At 55.5% G+C, this 16,013-nt stretch overlaps 1 protein-coding gene across 15 annotated transcripts in view; it reads left to right on the top strand.

Annotated features, from left to right (window-relative positions):
- Positions 1-13,953, top strand: part of MEF2D (myocyte enhancer factor 2D) — a 101,508-nt gene extending 87,555 nt beyond the window's left edge. For 13 of the 15 annotated variants that reach the window (XM_027699153.1, XM_027699156.1, XM_027699152.1 and 10 more), the window contains 3 exons: positions 566-695; positions 4,176-4,437; positions 5,826-13,953. In XM_027699153.1, the coding sequence (XP_027554954.1) occupies positions 566-695; positions 4,176-4,437; positions 5,826-6,156 (723 nt within the window). In that variant the 3' untranslated portion in view covers positions 6,157-13,953. The remainder of the gene's footprint in view (positions 1-565; positions 696-4,175; positions 4,438-5,825) is intronic. The other 2 variants (XM_027699164.1, XM_027699163.1) reach the window with 1 other exon arrangement.
- The last annotated feature ends 2,060 nt before the right edge of the window (positions 13,954-16,013 follow it).

The raw sequence follows: 16,013 nt of genomic DNA, 5'->3' as shown, positions 1-16,013 counted from the left end.
GAGCTGGCAGGTTGCTGAGCGCTGGACTTCAAGTTTAGGGATGCCACAGAGTCCCTTTAAAATCCTGAGGCCAATGCTCAGCATCCTCAGCTTCCCTTGAGGCAGATCTTGGCCACTGGAGCTGCAGGGAAGAGGATGTGTTGGCTCTGCGCTGCCTTGGCTGGTCCTGGTGGTCCCTTTGTCACTCCTTGGTAGCCCAGCAAACCTCACACACAACCTCTGGAAAGCAGTGAGGAATAGTCTGAAGCATCCTGCTGATATTCGCCCCCCATGCACACAGGGACATGGCTGGTCCTGGTGAGTGAAGCCCAGCCCTGGGCAGGAAGGGGACCTAAGGCCAAGTGACCTGCAGATGAGTGTCACAAGGTGCAGAGTGGCAGTAGCTGGTGTGGTTTGCACTTTGCTTTGTTGCAGAGTGGAATGGCCAGAGGATCAATCCTGCTTATCCCACAGTCTCTGTGCTCAACCCCAGTGCATGCCCAGGGGGTCTTGAGGGGCCACAACCCACGAAGACGACAGAGTCCAACCGTCTGGGTTTTAACTCCCTCCCTGTTTGCTCCCACAGCAGAACACGCAGAGGTTGGGTGTCTCCCAAGCAACTCACTCTCTGACCACACCGGTTGTTTCCGTGGCGACTCCGAGTTTGCTGACACAGGGGCTGCCCTTCTCTGCCATGCCCACAGCCTACAACACAGGTAAGAGCAGTGGCCAGGTCTGAGCTCTCTGCTGAGTGAATTAACAGGAGAAGGAAATGTGCTGCTCAGGGATGTGCCTGTGCTGCTGCAGGATGTGCCTGTGCTCTCCGAGCAGCTGCATCGTCGATCACGGAACTTGCCACTGCAAGATATGGTTGAGTCCAAAGGTTCCACAGGATTAAAATCAAGGGGAAAGTCATTATATAAATGCTGTCATAGCCAGAAGGGCTGTGAGGGCTGATCCTGCCCTACTGTAACCCATCAAACTGTGCAAGTGGATGCTAATTACAGCTACACCCATCCCCAGGCTCTCCAGAGCTTGGGGGATGCTGTAATAGGGGCTTAATGACAATGAGCGTAGGCCCCCAAAAGTTTGGGAAGAATGCAAACTAACCTGCTCGTGGGCACATCTGATTCAGGCTGGCGGGGTTCAAGCCAGCCCGAGGCGATGGTGACAGCGCAGTTGCCCAAGCAAAGGGGTTCATCTGCCACCTGTCAGACCTCCGCGAAAACTTTGAGGACTTGCTGGTTGCCTGTGTAACTTGCTCTGAGCTCAGAGGAAAGTTTGCAAAAATGTAAAAAGCTGCTTGTCTGGAAGAACCCAGAACAGGCGTGTTGGGAACTCCCTCTCCTAAATTAGTAGGTGTAGCCCTGAAGATGCCGGTTGTGCGTGATGAGGCTCCTCTCCCCGCGTGGCCGTGCCGTTCTCCAGCCAGGCTGGGCACAGCCAGAGTCCCCAAAATAGGTTTTAATTGAGCCCTGTGCTGCTGCTCAGGGCGGAGGGGCTGAATTTCAACTCTCTGTAGTTATTTTCTCTCGCAGTTGACCACGGGCAGAGCTGTGTTCCTGCCCAAGCACCAGTGGTGTCTGTGCCACAGGGTTTGCTGTGGGGGTGAGCGTGGGGGGCATCACTGTGGGGTGCAAACTCCAAGCCTGGGCTGTCGCCACTTGTTTTACGAGGGCTGCCTTGTTAATTGAGTGGGAATTGTCCTGATTTGTGAAGGATCTTGAGCACAAGGAGCGGTTGAGGGAGCTGGGGAAGCTCAGCCTGGAGGAAAGGAGGCTTGGAGGGACTCCCTCACTCTCTACAACTCCCTGACAGGAGGATGGAGCCAGGTGGGGGTCGGGTTCTTCGCCCAGGTAAAAAGTGACAGGACAAGAGGAAATGGCCTCAAGTTGTGCCAGAGAAGGTTTGGGTTGGATATTAGGGAAAATTTCATTGTGGTAGAGGTGGTCAGGCATTGGAACAGGCTGCCCAGGGCAGTGGTGGTGTCACCATGCCTGGAGGGATTTAACATATGTGTGTGGATGTGGCTCTTGGGGACATGGGTTAGTGGTGGCCTTGGCAGTGCCGGGGGAATGGCTGGACTTGATGGTCTTGGAGAGCTTTTCCAACCTAGATAATTCCATGACTGTGATGCTGCCAGGGTGATCATCTTGTGGGTCACTGTGGGGTGCAGATACCCTGAGCAAACTCCCAGCCTGGGGCGTTGCCACTTGTTCTTTCCAGGACTCACCTGTTAATTGGGTGGGAATTGTCTGGGTTTCAAATGGGTGCAGTTGTGCCAAGCTGCCTGGCCAGGGTTACGTGCCCTTTCCCGTGCCGGCTCCGCAGCCGGATTCAGTCAAGCCCAACCATTCCCAGCTCTGTGATCCAGGGAGGCTCCAGCTCCAGCCCTGGTGGGGGCTGTGGAGGTGGCCACTGTAACCAGTGGGTGTCTGGAGCTCCCAAACCAGAAGGGCCGGTGCGGGAGGTGAAGGACCTTGGGTGGGGTGTGCCGGGGATCCGCCGGCGGCGTTGGCAGCGGTTCAGCACCAGCACAGCCACCTCTGTGTGTGCTGCTGGGGCGGGGACAGCTCAAACCACGAGACACCCAAAATTAGAGAAAGGGGGAGGGAGAGGGAGAGGGCCCGGGGAAGGTTCGATTGACCTGTGGGTCCGTGGTGTCTGTGTCAGGTGTTGACGTGGCCGACCGAGGTTTGACCATCTCCAGGAGCAGCAGCACTTTCCCCCCAGTTTTCCCCACTGTCGTTCCCACCCCTTGTAAAATCTCCCCTTGGTATGGGGTGCTCCACGGGGATTTGGGATGCTCCCAGGGTCCTATAGGGGAAGGGCATCGTCCTGCAAGCGTGGGGGGGGTACCGGGGTGTGAGGTGCCCGTGGGGAGGGACACGGTGGCCGCTGAATGTCCCCATGGCGGGGGGGGAGCGCCCCCTGCTGTCACACGGGGGGGTGACCCAGGTATGGTGAAGGTGCCTCAGACACGGGTGGGGATGCCCCAGGTACGGGTGGGGATGCCCCAGGTACAGGTGGGGATGCCCCAGGTAGGGGTGAAGGTGCCCCAGGTACAGGTGGGGATGCCCCAGGTAGGGGTGAAGGTGCCTCAGACACAGGTGGGAATGCCCCAGGTAGAGGTGAAGGTGCCTCAGACACAGGTGGGAATGCCCCAGGTAGGGGTGAAGGTGCCCCAGGTACAGGTGGGGATGCCCCAGGTAGGGGTGAAGGTGCCCCAGATACAGGTGGGGATGCCCCAGGTACAGGTGGGGATGCCCCAGGTAGGGGAGAAGGTGCCTCAGGCACAGGTAGGGATGCCCCAGGTAGGGGTGAAGGTGCCCCAGGTACAGGTGGGGATGCCCCAGGTACAGGTGGGGATGCCCCAGGTAGGGGTGAAGGTGCCTCAGGCACAGGTGGGGATGCCCCAGCTGTGGGTGAAGGTGCCCCAGGTAGGGGTGGGGATGCTCCAGGTACGGGTGTGTCTCACCAGCTGTTGGACGTTCGCTGCCCAGGGAGGGGAGGGCACGTGTGTCTGTGCTCTGTACACCCAGCTGGAGGGTGGCTGTGGGGTGTCTCACATGCCCATGGTCCTTCCTGGGGGGAGCTGGATGCAGCTGCACCATGGGGCTGCCCCTGCCACTGCTGTGCCTGGAGGATAATGGCACCGGTGGGTGTTGGGGGTGTGGAGGGTCCTGCCAGCCTTGAGGCCAGAAGGCAACTGGATATAAGGAGGAAATGGTTTATGCTGAGGGTGCTGAGGCACTGGCACAGGTTGCCCAGAGAAGCTGTGGCTGCCCCATGCCTGGAACTGTTCAAGGCTGGGTTGCATGAGGCTTGGAGCAACCTGGGATAGTGGAAGGTGACCCTGCAGGTCGGACTAGATGGCCTTTAAAAGGTGCCTTCCATGGCACATAGTGCCGTGGTCTAGTTGCCATGGTGTTGTTTGGTCATAGATTGGACTTGATGATCTCAGAGGTCTTTTCCAACCTACATGATTCTGTGATTCTGTGATTCCAGCCCAAATCATCCTGTGGTTCCAAGAGCTGTGTCCTCTAGGTAGCATCCCTGTACCACTTGCAGCACGAGCTGATATTCCATACGTTGTGTGTTTGTGTCTCTTGCAGGTCTCCATCTTCTCGCAGCACTCAGGGTGCTGTGGGAGCAGGTTTGACATTGAAATGACTGAAGGGCTCCTTCTCTTCCAGATTATCAGCTGACGAGCGCTGAGCTGTCCTCGCTGCCAGCATTCAGCTCACCTGGAGGGCTGTCCCTTGGCAACATCTCTGCCTGGCAGCAGCAGCAGCAGCAGCAACAGCAGCAGCAGCAGCAGCAGCAGCAGCAACAACAACAGCAGCAACAGCAGCAACAGCAACAACAGCAGCAACAGCAGCAACAACAGCAGCAGCCGCAGCAGCCGCAGCAGCCGCAGCAGCAGCACTTGGTCCCTGTGTCACTAGGAAACTTAATGTAAGTGGAACAGGCACCAGAACCACTCAGAGAGAAATGGGGAATCCCTCAGAGGTGCCAAACCTGCAGAACTCCAGCTGTGACTCCTCCCTGCTGGGCCCCGGTGGGTCCACGCTGTGTTTCTGGGGGGCAAGAGGAGCCAGCCCAGCCAGCTCAGGAAGTCTGGGGAGTTCTGTCCCTGCCTCTGTCATAGGAGTGACCCAGAGTCCCCAGCTGAGATCAGAGCAGTGGCGTGCTCGGGGATGCTCCAAGAGCTGCATCCTGCTGTCTGTCCACAGCAGGATTGCTCCCTGCTCTCGCCTGGGGGGCCAGAGATACAGCCAGAGTCAGCATTAGATGGAACAGAAGTTGTAGGATGAGGTGTCTGGAATTGTGCCCTGCTGGTGTAGGAAGAAGGTGGCTTTTAGTATTGCAAATGGATTGCTTTCCTCCAGGGAAGAAAACACAAGCACTTACATACTGGAGCAGGTTTTCTGAAGTGGATCTTCTTTTACTCTGAAAGAAAGCATCCACACACCAAATTATTTGGTCCAAATAAAGATTTAAGCAACTTGCCTGAGATGACACTGAGACTGTGGGGCAGAAAGAGGCAGGAATCGAAGAGGGGAAATCTGTGACTTTGCCCCAGTCACTGAATCAAAAACTCTGATGTGCCCAGCATGAAGTGCTGGGTGAATGGATGGAGGAATGGATGGATAGACGGCAGGAGGGAGGGGTGGACTGATTAGGCTTTTGTGCAGGGAGTTCAGTTCATTTCCTCACTGCCTGGAGCACATTTTCCAGGTAGGGCAGACAGCAGCTTCCCCAGCAGCCACCCAGACCTCCTGCACCAGTATGGAAAGTCTGGATGAAATTTTGGGTTGCAGCAAAGAGGTTCCCAGTTTGGAGCAAAACCCTCCACCGTGTCTGTGCAGCCCACGGGGCCACTGGGGCAGAGCTGTGTGGATACCCGTGGGACAGGGATGTCACACCCTGTCCTTCTCCTGCTGCTTTGGGACGGTGGGTAGGATTGGAGCTGGATCACGGGGTGCTGGGGGAGAATAGGTGCTGCTCACGGGGTTCTGCAGGTCCCAGGTCGGCAGTGATGTGTCCTGGTGAGCGCACAGATTGTGTGTTCTGGAGTCATAGCGATCATAATTCTAATTATGAATCCAGATTAGTAATCTAATCCAGGTTCATAATCCTGTGTTCATTTGGCTGTGGGATGTGCAGGTTTTGGATTCTGTGTATCGGAGGGTAAAAGGCTGTGAAAAAGATAATAATGAGAGATTTCCCGTTATCTCTTTTTTCATCTGTTTCTCCCCCTCCCTCCCCTCCTGCTCTCCTCCTTCTCCTCCTTCTCCTCCTTCTCCTTTCCCAACCTCTTCCCCTGCCTTCTGGATGCCCAGACAAGGGAGTCACTTGTCCCACACCACCACTTTGACTGTCAACACCAACCCCAACATCAGCATCAAGTCGGAGCCCGTCTCGCCCAACCGGGAGAGGAACACTGCCACCCCGCTCAGCACCTTCCCCCACCAGCCCCGGCACGAGCCCACCGGCCGCTCGCCCGTCGACAGCCTCAGCAGCAACACCAGCTCCTACGAGGGCAGCAGCGAGCGGGACGACCCCGCCCGCCCCGATTTCGGCTCGTCCCTGGGCCTCCTGCGGCCCGGCAGCGAGCCCGAGGGGGAGAGCCCCTCCGTAAAGCGCATGCGGTTGGATACCTGGGTCACATAACGCGTCCCCGCCATCCCTGGGAGCGCCGCCGGCTCCGGTGGGGCCGCGGGAAGGGGGCGGGAGGGGCGGGGGGGGCGAAACGGGTGATGGGGATGGGCTGGGGTGGGGGGGAAAATTATCATAAACTGCCTGAGAAATAGCTTTAGGATTTTTGTAGGCATTCATTCTAGCGCAGCAGGCGACGCACGCAGTACATACGGCTCTCCTTGGCCGGGGCCGCGGGCTCGGGAACAGCCAAGGGTGTGGGAACGGGGCACGGGAACGGAATATCTGTGTGCTTGCCAAAAACAGCAGCCTCTGGCGATGCTCCCCCGCGGGCGGGCGGGCCGGGCAGGCGGTGCCCACTGGCTGGCAAGACCCCTCCCCGGGAAGTGGGACCGTATCCCTTGGGAAGAGCGCCTGCAGCAGGACGGGCTCCAGGGAGAGACAGGGCACCCCCGAAATGCACCTTCCCGCCGTGCCCGGGCACTCCTGGGTCCATGTGCAGGAAGGGGCAGTTCGGACACGATCCAGCTCTCCGAAAGCTTGAAGGGCTTTGGCAGACACCAGTTTTCCTCAAAAAGGGTTTTCCTACACCAGTTTTCCTAAACCAGCTGGAAAGGGAGGCTGAGGGGGCTTTGGTATGAAACAGGATGCAGCTGCATCCACAGCCTGCTTGGGCCTCCTGGATGCTGGAAAGTGTCTTAATCCAGGGAGTAAGAGGCAGATTTTTAAGGCTTAATCCCGTTTGCAGTTTGCATGACAAGTGGATGCAGGCAGCATCCTTTCATCCTTCCTAGCAGAGCAGGGAACTCTGCCATCGCTGACCAGGGTCACTGGAACACTGGAGTTCCTCTTTCCCAGGAAAGCCTTGCCTCTGCCTGGGTGCAGTGGGTGTGCAGGAGGAGGATGCTGCTGCTCCTCCTTTTAGTGCTGCTTTTCAAAGAAAATGGTGGGTTTTACCAAACGACATCCGTAAAAGCATTTTAAAAATGCATTCCCATTCCACATGGGCCAAAGTTTTAAATCAGGAAAATGGGAAGAAATTATTTTTTTATTGAAGGATGCAACTGAAATAGTGATCCTTTGGGATTCTGCCTGAAGGTTTCCAGGCCTCAGAAGGTAAGGGTGAGCTGTATGGAAAATCTGCTCAAGTCTCAACACAGTGATTTAGCGGAAGAAAAAAGGAAAAAGAAGGAATTTCCTTGTGTTGCCACTTGCTCTGGCAGTTTCCCAGGGAAAGGTGTCAGCACCCTGATCCCAAAATGCAGCAGCCAGCTCAGGGCTAGAGGATTTGGAGCAGAAGGGTCTGTTCCCGACCTGTGTAGGTGTTAGGGAGGGCTTTGTCCCTGCAGGTGCTCTCCTCTGGGATGCTGGTCCCCCTCCCAGCCTGCCTTGTCACCCTGTGCAGGGACACCCCAGCCCCGCTCACCCCTGGGCTCATGGTCGCAAACTGGCACAAAACCTGCCTGGATGCCACCTTTGCCAACTCCTTCAGCAGCTGGAGCCTGGCCAGGCTTGGGGGGCTGCAGAGGAGCCAGGAGCTGCTTTGGGGTCAGCTTCCCCCGAGTTGGAGCAGAGGGAGAGGAGCAGAGTGACAGGGGGATTTATCCTCCTCCTGGATCCCTCTGCCAGGTGTCAGCACCAGCTGAGCCTTGGAATGAGGTGGATGGCATAAAAATGTCCCAGGATGAGGGCAAACCAGAAGAAAATGTATGGGTTTTTTATAAACATTTCCCAACCAAGCATTTATTCCAAAGTTTCTAATTTGGAAAAAAATTGATGATTATTGTGAAATGAACAGGGGTGACCTAAAGGGAGGGGTTGGGGGAGGAGAGGAAATCCTCCAAAAATCCTTGCAGGGGGGTCACCCACACATCCCTCCTGAGCTGATACCTGCCCTGACCTTCCCTCCTCTCCCAAGGATCCATTGGTTTGGGTGTGGAGACCTGGGGAAGGGTCCAGGATGGCAGATGCTTGGCAGTGCCAGGGTTCCAGATCCCGGCACCCCCTGCCTGCAGAACGAGGCACGGAGCGATGTGTGGGATAAAATTGCCCCATCAGAATCTTGTTATATCAAATTCCTGCCACAAAGGCTTTTCCAAATAATGGTTTGATTCCTTTCCAATGATAAATTTGGAGTTCCCTCTCCTGTTCCTGCGCTCTGGAGGGCCTTGGGCAGACAAGGGTGAAGCCCCGTGGTGCCAAGGAGGGCTCCTGGCAGGCTTTGTGCAGTTAAACCCCCCGTCTCCCCTCCCCAAGCCGAACCCAGCGGGTACCACCGTGTGCCAGGGACATGCTGGGCTCTCACCTCTGGAATGCCGGCGCGACATCGGCGGCAGAAGCGGATCTCCCTCCCTCCACCTCCGTTTGTCCACTGAGAAGTGGGAGAGACCCTGCGGACCGTGGTCCTCCTCGCCCACGCTGTGACCCCCCCGACCCGGCGAAGCCGGATGTACCGGACGCGCACCTGAGCTCTTTGCACGGCCTTTGCTTTGGAAATTAGGCGGGATAACGACGTCTCATCGCTCTTGTTTTGTATTTCAATTTTTTTTTTCCTTCACAAATAAAAAGAAACTCGACCCGACTCACCGAGGTCTTCCCCGCTGGGAGCGGCGCGGCAGGAGGGCCCAGCAGAGCAGTTTTCTCCGGAGACCCCAGCGGGGAGGCAGCGGTGAGATGACCCCCCCGCGGCACTTGACGCCACCGGTGCAGAGCAAACCCTGAGCAGGGGGAAAAAAAACCAAAAAGACGCTTTTGCTCATGGACTTCACGCCCTGACTCCCAAGTTCACACTTCTGCCTGGAAGCTGAGAGCCTGGAAACCCACGAAATCCAAGACACAAACGCTCTGGGTTCCGTGGATGCAGGTTTGGATGTGCCTGGCGGGGAAGGCTGTGCCGTGCCGGACGGATCCGCAGCAGCGCGGCAGCAGGACTCCACGATCCCCTGGGCTGGTGCCACGGGCAAGTACGGCTCGTGGGAAGGCGGGGCTGCCCCGGGTCAGACACGGCTTCACGTTGTGGTGAAAGGGGTTTGGGGGCTGTTTGTCGGGGTCTTCATTTTGTTGGGGGCTTAGGGTTATTTTATTATTATATTCTATTTTTTTTTTGTCCGGGTCATTATCCTTTATTTCCCCCCAGACTGTAGTATCCGGTAAACTCCTCCTAATTTTCAAAAGACAACGAGAAGAATGACAATCTAAGAAACCAACACCCTCCTTTGTGCTTCTATAAATATGTTTCTGATCTAATTTTATTTCTTGTGCTCATCTGTACTGTTGACAGTTACAATTGTGTATAATTTTTTTTTTTAATTTGGAATTTTTGCGTTGTATAGGGTTTAGTTTTAAAATATATATATATTTTCCATTTTTTAAAAAGGGGTGTTGCAAAAAAAAATTGCACGATTTAAATGACAATAGTTAAAATGCTGCAGTTTTTAGAGATGTGGAAGCAAAATGGAGCTTATTTATTCTCAAAGGCTATAAAGGTGTAAAATGCATGAAGAAAAAAAACATTTACAAAAAAAAAAAAAAGACAAAAAAAGTGTAACCTGAACAAAGTGTAGCGTTAAAGATTTTAAAGGATGACAACAACAAGAAAAAAAGAAAAAAACAACAAAAAAACAGCTAATATATTGTGTTTGGGCTAGTTTGCTTTTGTTTTTAATTGTTCCTTTTTTGGAGAATGAAATACAATTGTGTATATTTTCATATAAGAAGTATGCACTGAGATGTTTCCAAACTGATATATTCCTTTCTAAACGTGTGGTTACTTACCAAAGTCTGTTTCTGATCTTTACCTTCTGAACTCTCTGTGGATGCTCCAGCCCACGCCCGCCGGGCCCTGACGCCGCGGCCACAGGTAAGCCGGGGGGGGGGGCACTGGTGTCACCCCCTCCCCTCCCTGCCCCGGGGCGGCTGATTTGGGGTGCTGGTGGATGTGACCGCGGTGCTGGTGTTGGGGGGGGGCTGTGACCCCCGTCCCGGGAAGGCTGGTCTTTCCCAGGGCTTGGCTGGCTGGTTTTGGGGTGTTTGTGCCGGCAGCGGGGGGACGGGGCTGGCCAGGACCGCAGTGTCCCTCGTGGGACGATGCCAGGGGAGCAGTGTCCCTCGTGGGACGATGCCAGGGGAGCAGTGTTGCGGGGGGCAGATGCAGAGGAAGGGATGAGTCCACGTGCCAGGAGCACGGAGCGTGCGAGGGCTCTGCCGCCAGTGTGTGCCGGAGCGACCGGGGTTTGGTGCAGGGAGGAGGAGGAGGAGGATGGAAGGAGGTTGCGGGGTCTGGCTCAGGTGATGCTGCTACTGGTAGCCGTAGGAGCAGGATGGGGTGAGAAGCTGCTTGCCCACCCCGGGAGGAGATTTAGGGATGGAGCAGGCCCTAAATGATGTCTCGAACCTGAAATCCCGGGAAGGGCTGCTGGCATGTGGTGAGGATGGTGATGGATCGAGGGGGATGGTCTGGGTGGCTGCGGGGCTGATCAGCTGGTGCCAGGGTGGGGTGTGGGGGACAGGGTGACCCCCTGCTGATTGGGGTGGTTTTGGGCGATGGTGAAGAGCTCGGCTGTGTTGGATGTTTGGATGAGGGCGTTGGTGCTGGGGGGGTCCCAGTGGGTTGTGGTTGTGCGAGGGGCACCACCAGGGGTGGTGGCAAAGAGACCCTTGGGGAAGGGTTTTGCTGCTGTTGTGTGTTTGGGGCTGCTGCCAGTGTTGGGGTTGGAGGGTGATGGAAGTGTTAAATCCAGAGCTGCTGGCAACGGGCCGTGCGTGGGCCTGGGGGAAAGTGGGGCAAGGAGAAAGAGTTTCCTTTTCTTCCCCCCTTTTTCACTTCCATCTTCCTTCCCAAAATAATCTCGGCAAACCGGGGAAAAAAATCAAATTTACAAAAAAACCCACCTTTTCCTTGAAAATTTCACCTCCTGCAGTTTTTTCTTCCCTCATGTTGCTCGTTTGGGAGATTCCCCCTAACGCTTTGGATGGGAATTGTGAAGTTTGTCACCAGCTCTGGGGAAAAGGCTGCAAACTGCTTCTGCCAGCCTAGAGCTCTGCCAGGGGTGAGGGGCCCTCAACGTTTCAGGGGTCTCCTCTGCACGGGTCCCTCTGTGTTGCTGGGGTGAGCATCCACTGGATGAGGAAGGATATTCCCAGCCATGCCTTGGTCGTGCCATCCCTGGTGCCACATCCTGCCTTGCCCTCCCATCCCTTTGGCTGAGGGCACAATTTGGGAATATTTTGGGAATTTTTACCACCTAAAGTGGCAAAAATTCATCCCTATCCACCTCTCCCAGGGCTGTGGGCGAGTCCATAACTATGGGCTTCAGCTGAAAGTTTGCTTGTTTCCCTTTCCCATGTTCATCCTTTTCTCCGCCTTCCCCTCTCACTTCACTTTTCTTTCTTCTCTTTTTTCTTTCTTTTCTCTTTTTTCTCCTTTTCTATCTTTTTTTTTGTTTTGGTTTGGTTTGTTTTTTTTGTTTCTTTTTCTCTTCCACAAAAAATCCCAACCAGACCCGTAAACCAAGTATTATGTTTTCACTACCTCCATCCATCACCCTTCCCTGTCCGATGCCAGAAGCCATGCTCGGGATGTAAGAGGGCCTTTCCCCCTTTATTTTCCCCTTTCCTCCAGAGATTTTATCTCCTCTGTGTCCCTCTGCCCCTCCTCTCTCTGGTCTCTCACCTGTAGTGTTTTACCTGGCTACTGTAACTGTAAATAGCGAGTTTCAATCTATTAGCGATGGTAACAGTACAGAAAACTGGTTTTGGGGTTTTTTTTTTGTTGTATTGATATGAAATGAGATTATATTTTTGTCAGAGTATATTGTAATAATACTGACTTTGGACATGGCCGAGTTGTACAGCGATTTCTTGTTTAACCCTCTTGGCTCTTCCCTTGCACCCCCTCCCTGCCCCTCCCTGCTCCCCAAGTTTCCATCTCCCAAACCCAGACCTGGCCGGGCTCCCAGCTGGGAGCAGCCACTTGGCAATGGCTTCACACCAGGGATGCTTTTCCACAGGGTTCCCAACACGCTGGCGTGTCCCCCCGTGGGTCTGGAGAGGTCAGAAACATGCAGGAGGATATTAAAGTGAGCCTTGGAAATAAGGAGGTTCCTGGTGTGCAGGGATGCTCCTGCTCTCTGCTACACTCCTGGCAGGAATCAGGGACCTCGGAGGAATGGATGAGGTCATTCCAGCTCCCCTCTCCTCCCTAGCGAGTGGAAAACCACGTTGTTTTCCAGTTTCTTCCTCCCGAGCTCCGTTCTCTGGAGCGATGCCTGTTTGGAATGTGCTTTCCTTAAGCCAGAAGAGGGTGGTGTGGCTCAGGCTGCGCCGGGATCGTCTCCGAGCAGTCTGGAGGAGTTTTCCGGGAACTGAAGGTTTTACAACATCCCCAGCCCAGTGCTGCGGGGAGAGGCGTTGGTGAGCCGGGGGGGGCTGTTCCCCCCCTGCATCCCACCCACAAATGAGGGGTTTCTTCCCTTTGGCTGGGTTTGCAGAGCAGGGATTTTCCTGCTGGTGCCACCGAGGTGTAGAGACCGGCCCAGTTCCTCACTCTCTGGGCACGAACCCACTGCAGAGCCTTATGGAACATCCTTTCCACAGGGAAACACGCTGTCCTGGGACAATGCTGAGATGTCCCCGTGGGCTCCCAGCATCTCCTGCAAGGCCGAGGGGTGAAGCAGCCCAGCTCAGGCCACGACACCCCTCTTCCTCACGGCTCTTTCTGAGCAGTGTGCAGGCAAATAGGACACTGCAGAGGTGGGGACCATCACGGCTGTGCTGCTGCTCCCCCTCTGTGTCCCACATGGCCTCTGGGTCGGGTCTCCCCCATCCCCTTCACGCCTCCGGCTCCCTGTAGCTCAGTAAAGCAGGTAGGTGTTAGCAAACTCTGGGGTGTCTGCAACAACCTTTGTAAAATAGAATAGACCCTTTAAATGATGCACTAAAAGAAAAAAAAAAACAAACCATAAATCCCCTCTCCCTCAGCTTCTCTGTGTGATGGTTCGTTGGATCTCCCCGCTCAGCCCGTCTGTAACAGCACAGGCAGCTCTGCATCCTCTCCCCAGGGTGCTGCACAGGTAGAAACAAAACAGGACGTGCACTTCCCCTGAGGAGTTTTATTTATTGTTTTGAGAAGCAATTTAAAAGGAAAAAAAAATAAACTGTGTATCTATAATATATATATATATATTTTTAACCTCTTTTCTTTTCCTGATGCTCCTCCACCCGTGTGTGTGTGTGTGCGTGTGTGTGCGCGAGTCAAGGGATTCTGAGCGGGGACCACAGTGTCCCCTTCCCCGTGTCCAGCTCTCCGGGGGACCAGGGTGTCCCCTTCCCCATGTCCAGCTCTCCGGGGGCGATGCAGCAGAAGCCCAGAAGCAGCAGTGGGAGGGGAGGGAGGATTTATGCTGAGAGCTTGTAACGTTTTAACCATGATTTTTGAATAATTCCATCTTTCTCTGGAGCGTTTGCACCCTTGGGGGTCTGGCCTGACCGAGAACCTCCCCCGCCCTGGGGATGCCATTGCCCCCCCGTCCCCATCCCCTCCTGTCCCTGCTCCCTTGACAATCAGTGGCTCCTTCCCAGGGACTGCAGCACGTGGTTGAGACGTCTGTTTCGTTTTTTCAATATTCCTTTTTTGTGCTGTATGGTGATGCGTTATTGTATATTCCACAATAAGAAAAAAATATATAAAAAAATGATGATAATAATAATAATTACCATGAGAAATTCTTATGAGTTTTGTTTGGAAACTCTTTCACTATATTTGTTGTAAAGAGGTTTACTATTAAAAAGAAAAAAAATACACGTTTCTGATAATTTTCCGTGCCTCTGGCTCTTTCTTTCCTGCCCTCCCCCTGGCAGGGTGCAGCAGGGTGTGTCTCTGTGGCCTCCAGCTCCTGCCAGAGATCCCAGCAAGGTGGGGCTGCTCCTCTGTCACCTGCTCTTGGTGGCTGCAGGTGACACTGCTGTCCCTGCTCCCACTGGGCACGTGGGCCTGAGATCCCCTGGATGAAAAGCAGTGGCCTGGCAGAGGGACACACGTGGAGCAGCCCCAGGGATGCAGGAGCAGGGTGTTACCCCTCTGTCCTGCTCAGGTGTTCCCAGTCTCCCTGTCTCATGTCCACAAGGGATTCAACCAGGCTGAGGACCAAGATACCCCTGGCTCGTGGAGAGTCCCCTCCCCACAGGCCACCCTGAGGAGGGGTGACAGCTGTCCTGGGGTTCTCTTGGCTGCTCTTTGATGCTCTCAGATGTCTTGGGATGCTCTTGGCTCTCCTGGGATACTCTCAGTGGAGATGGTGGTCCCCACCACCCAGTTTCTGGTGCCTTACTGCTGGAAGCACCGAGTCCTTGGGCTGGAATGGGCACCCCAAGACGCCGTGCTGTGGCTCCCACAGACCCTTGCAGTCTCCTTCCAGGTCAGGCACTGCCTTTCCTACCCAAAGCTTTTCCTGGTGGGGCCTTGGCTTTAGAACGAGGCCTCCCTCTACCCAGGGGTGGATTTCTGCTGGGCTTCCAGCCAGGGTGCCAGGTGAGTGTGAGCTCCTGAGGACCAGCCTTTGGTTTGGGGTCCCAGTCACACCCCCCAGCTGGATACCTCCGGGTTCAGGATGCACCCAGGAATGCTGTGAGGCTGGTGCCTGCAGGAAGGGCAGCAGCACCCAGCTCCTGGGGGCCTCACCTCGAATCCTGGGCCCTTCACAACGAGAAAGACGTTGAGGGGCTGGAGCGTGTCCAGAGAAGGGCAGTGGAGCTGGGGAAGGTCTGGAGCACAAGGAGAGGCTGAGGGAGCTGTGGGGGGCTCAGCCTGGAGAAAAGGAGGCTCAGGGGGGACCTTCTCACTTTCTACAGCTGCCTGACAGGAGGTTGGAGCCAAGTAGGGGTCGGGCTCTGCTCCCAGGGAGCAAGGGACACAGCAAGAGGAAACAGCCTCAGGTCACACCAGAGGAGGTTTAGGCTGCATATTCGGGAGAATTTCTTCACTGAAAGGATGGTTGGGCACTGGCACAGGCTGCCCAGGGCAGTGGTGGAGTCCCCATCCCTGGAGGGATTTAACAGACATGTGGTACTTGGGGACATGTTTAGTGGTGGCCTTGGCAGTGCTGGGGGAACAGTTGGACTCGATGATCTTGGAGGCCTTTTCCAACCGTAACAATTCCATGGTTGTATCGTTTCAACTAAACCAGGCCAAGAACTGCCTCCCAGCAAAAACTCGCCTTTTCACCCCAAAACTGACTGGGGGGAAGAGGAAAGATCCCCCTCCCCACCCCACGAGGGCTCTACTCTGACCCTTTATTCCCTTTAATGCTCGCACAGCCAAGCTATTCCCGATGCCGACCCCCCCCGGTTTTGGGGAGCGGGGGTGGGTTGGGGGGGGTCTCCCCCCCCCCGATGCGGTTCTCGGTGTCGCCGCCAGGTGGCGGCAGAGCGCGGGGCTGGGGGCGCTGATTGACAGCTGTCAATCAATCACCGCTCGGGGGGGGGGAACGGGGGGGGCGCGACTTTGGGGCCCCCCGAGGCTGCGGAGCGGGGGAAGTTCGGGCCTCAGCGGGTTGTTTCCCTGTTCCACTGACCCCCGTGCTTCGGGGCTGGGGAGTTCCTCGGTCCGGCCTGAATTCCTTGCACAGGAGTAAAACCCCAGGGAGGGGCTTTGGCGTGACCCGCACCCGGGCACTGGTGGCACAGAAGGTCAGCGCTGCCCTGGGCTCACCCCACAGCGTGGGCAGCACCTCGGGGGGACATTCTGCTCCTGTGCTCCACTCAGGTGAGATCCACACCTGCAGAGCTGCCTCCAGCCCTGCCCCAGCACAGGAAGGATGTGGAACTGCTGGAGTGAGTCCAGAGGAGGCCACGGAGATGCTCCAAGGGCTGGAGCC

This window comes from Neopelma chrysocephalum, unplaced genomic scaffold (assembly GCF_003984885.1).
Source record: "Neopelma chrysocephalum unplaced genomic scaffold, ASM398488v2 Primary Assembly neopelma1_137, whole genome shotgun sequence".
Lineage (NCBI taxonomy): Eukaryota > Metazoa > Chordata > Aves > Passeriformes > Pipridae > Neopelma > Neopelma chrysocephalum.
The sequence above is the reverse complement of the archived record's forward strand: the minus strand, read 5'-3'. Positions and strand labels throughout refer to the sequence as shown.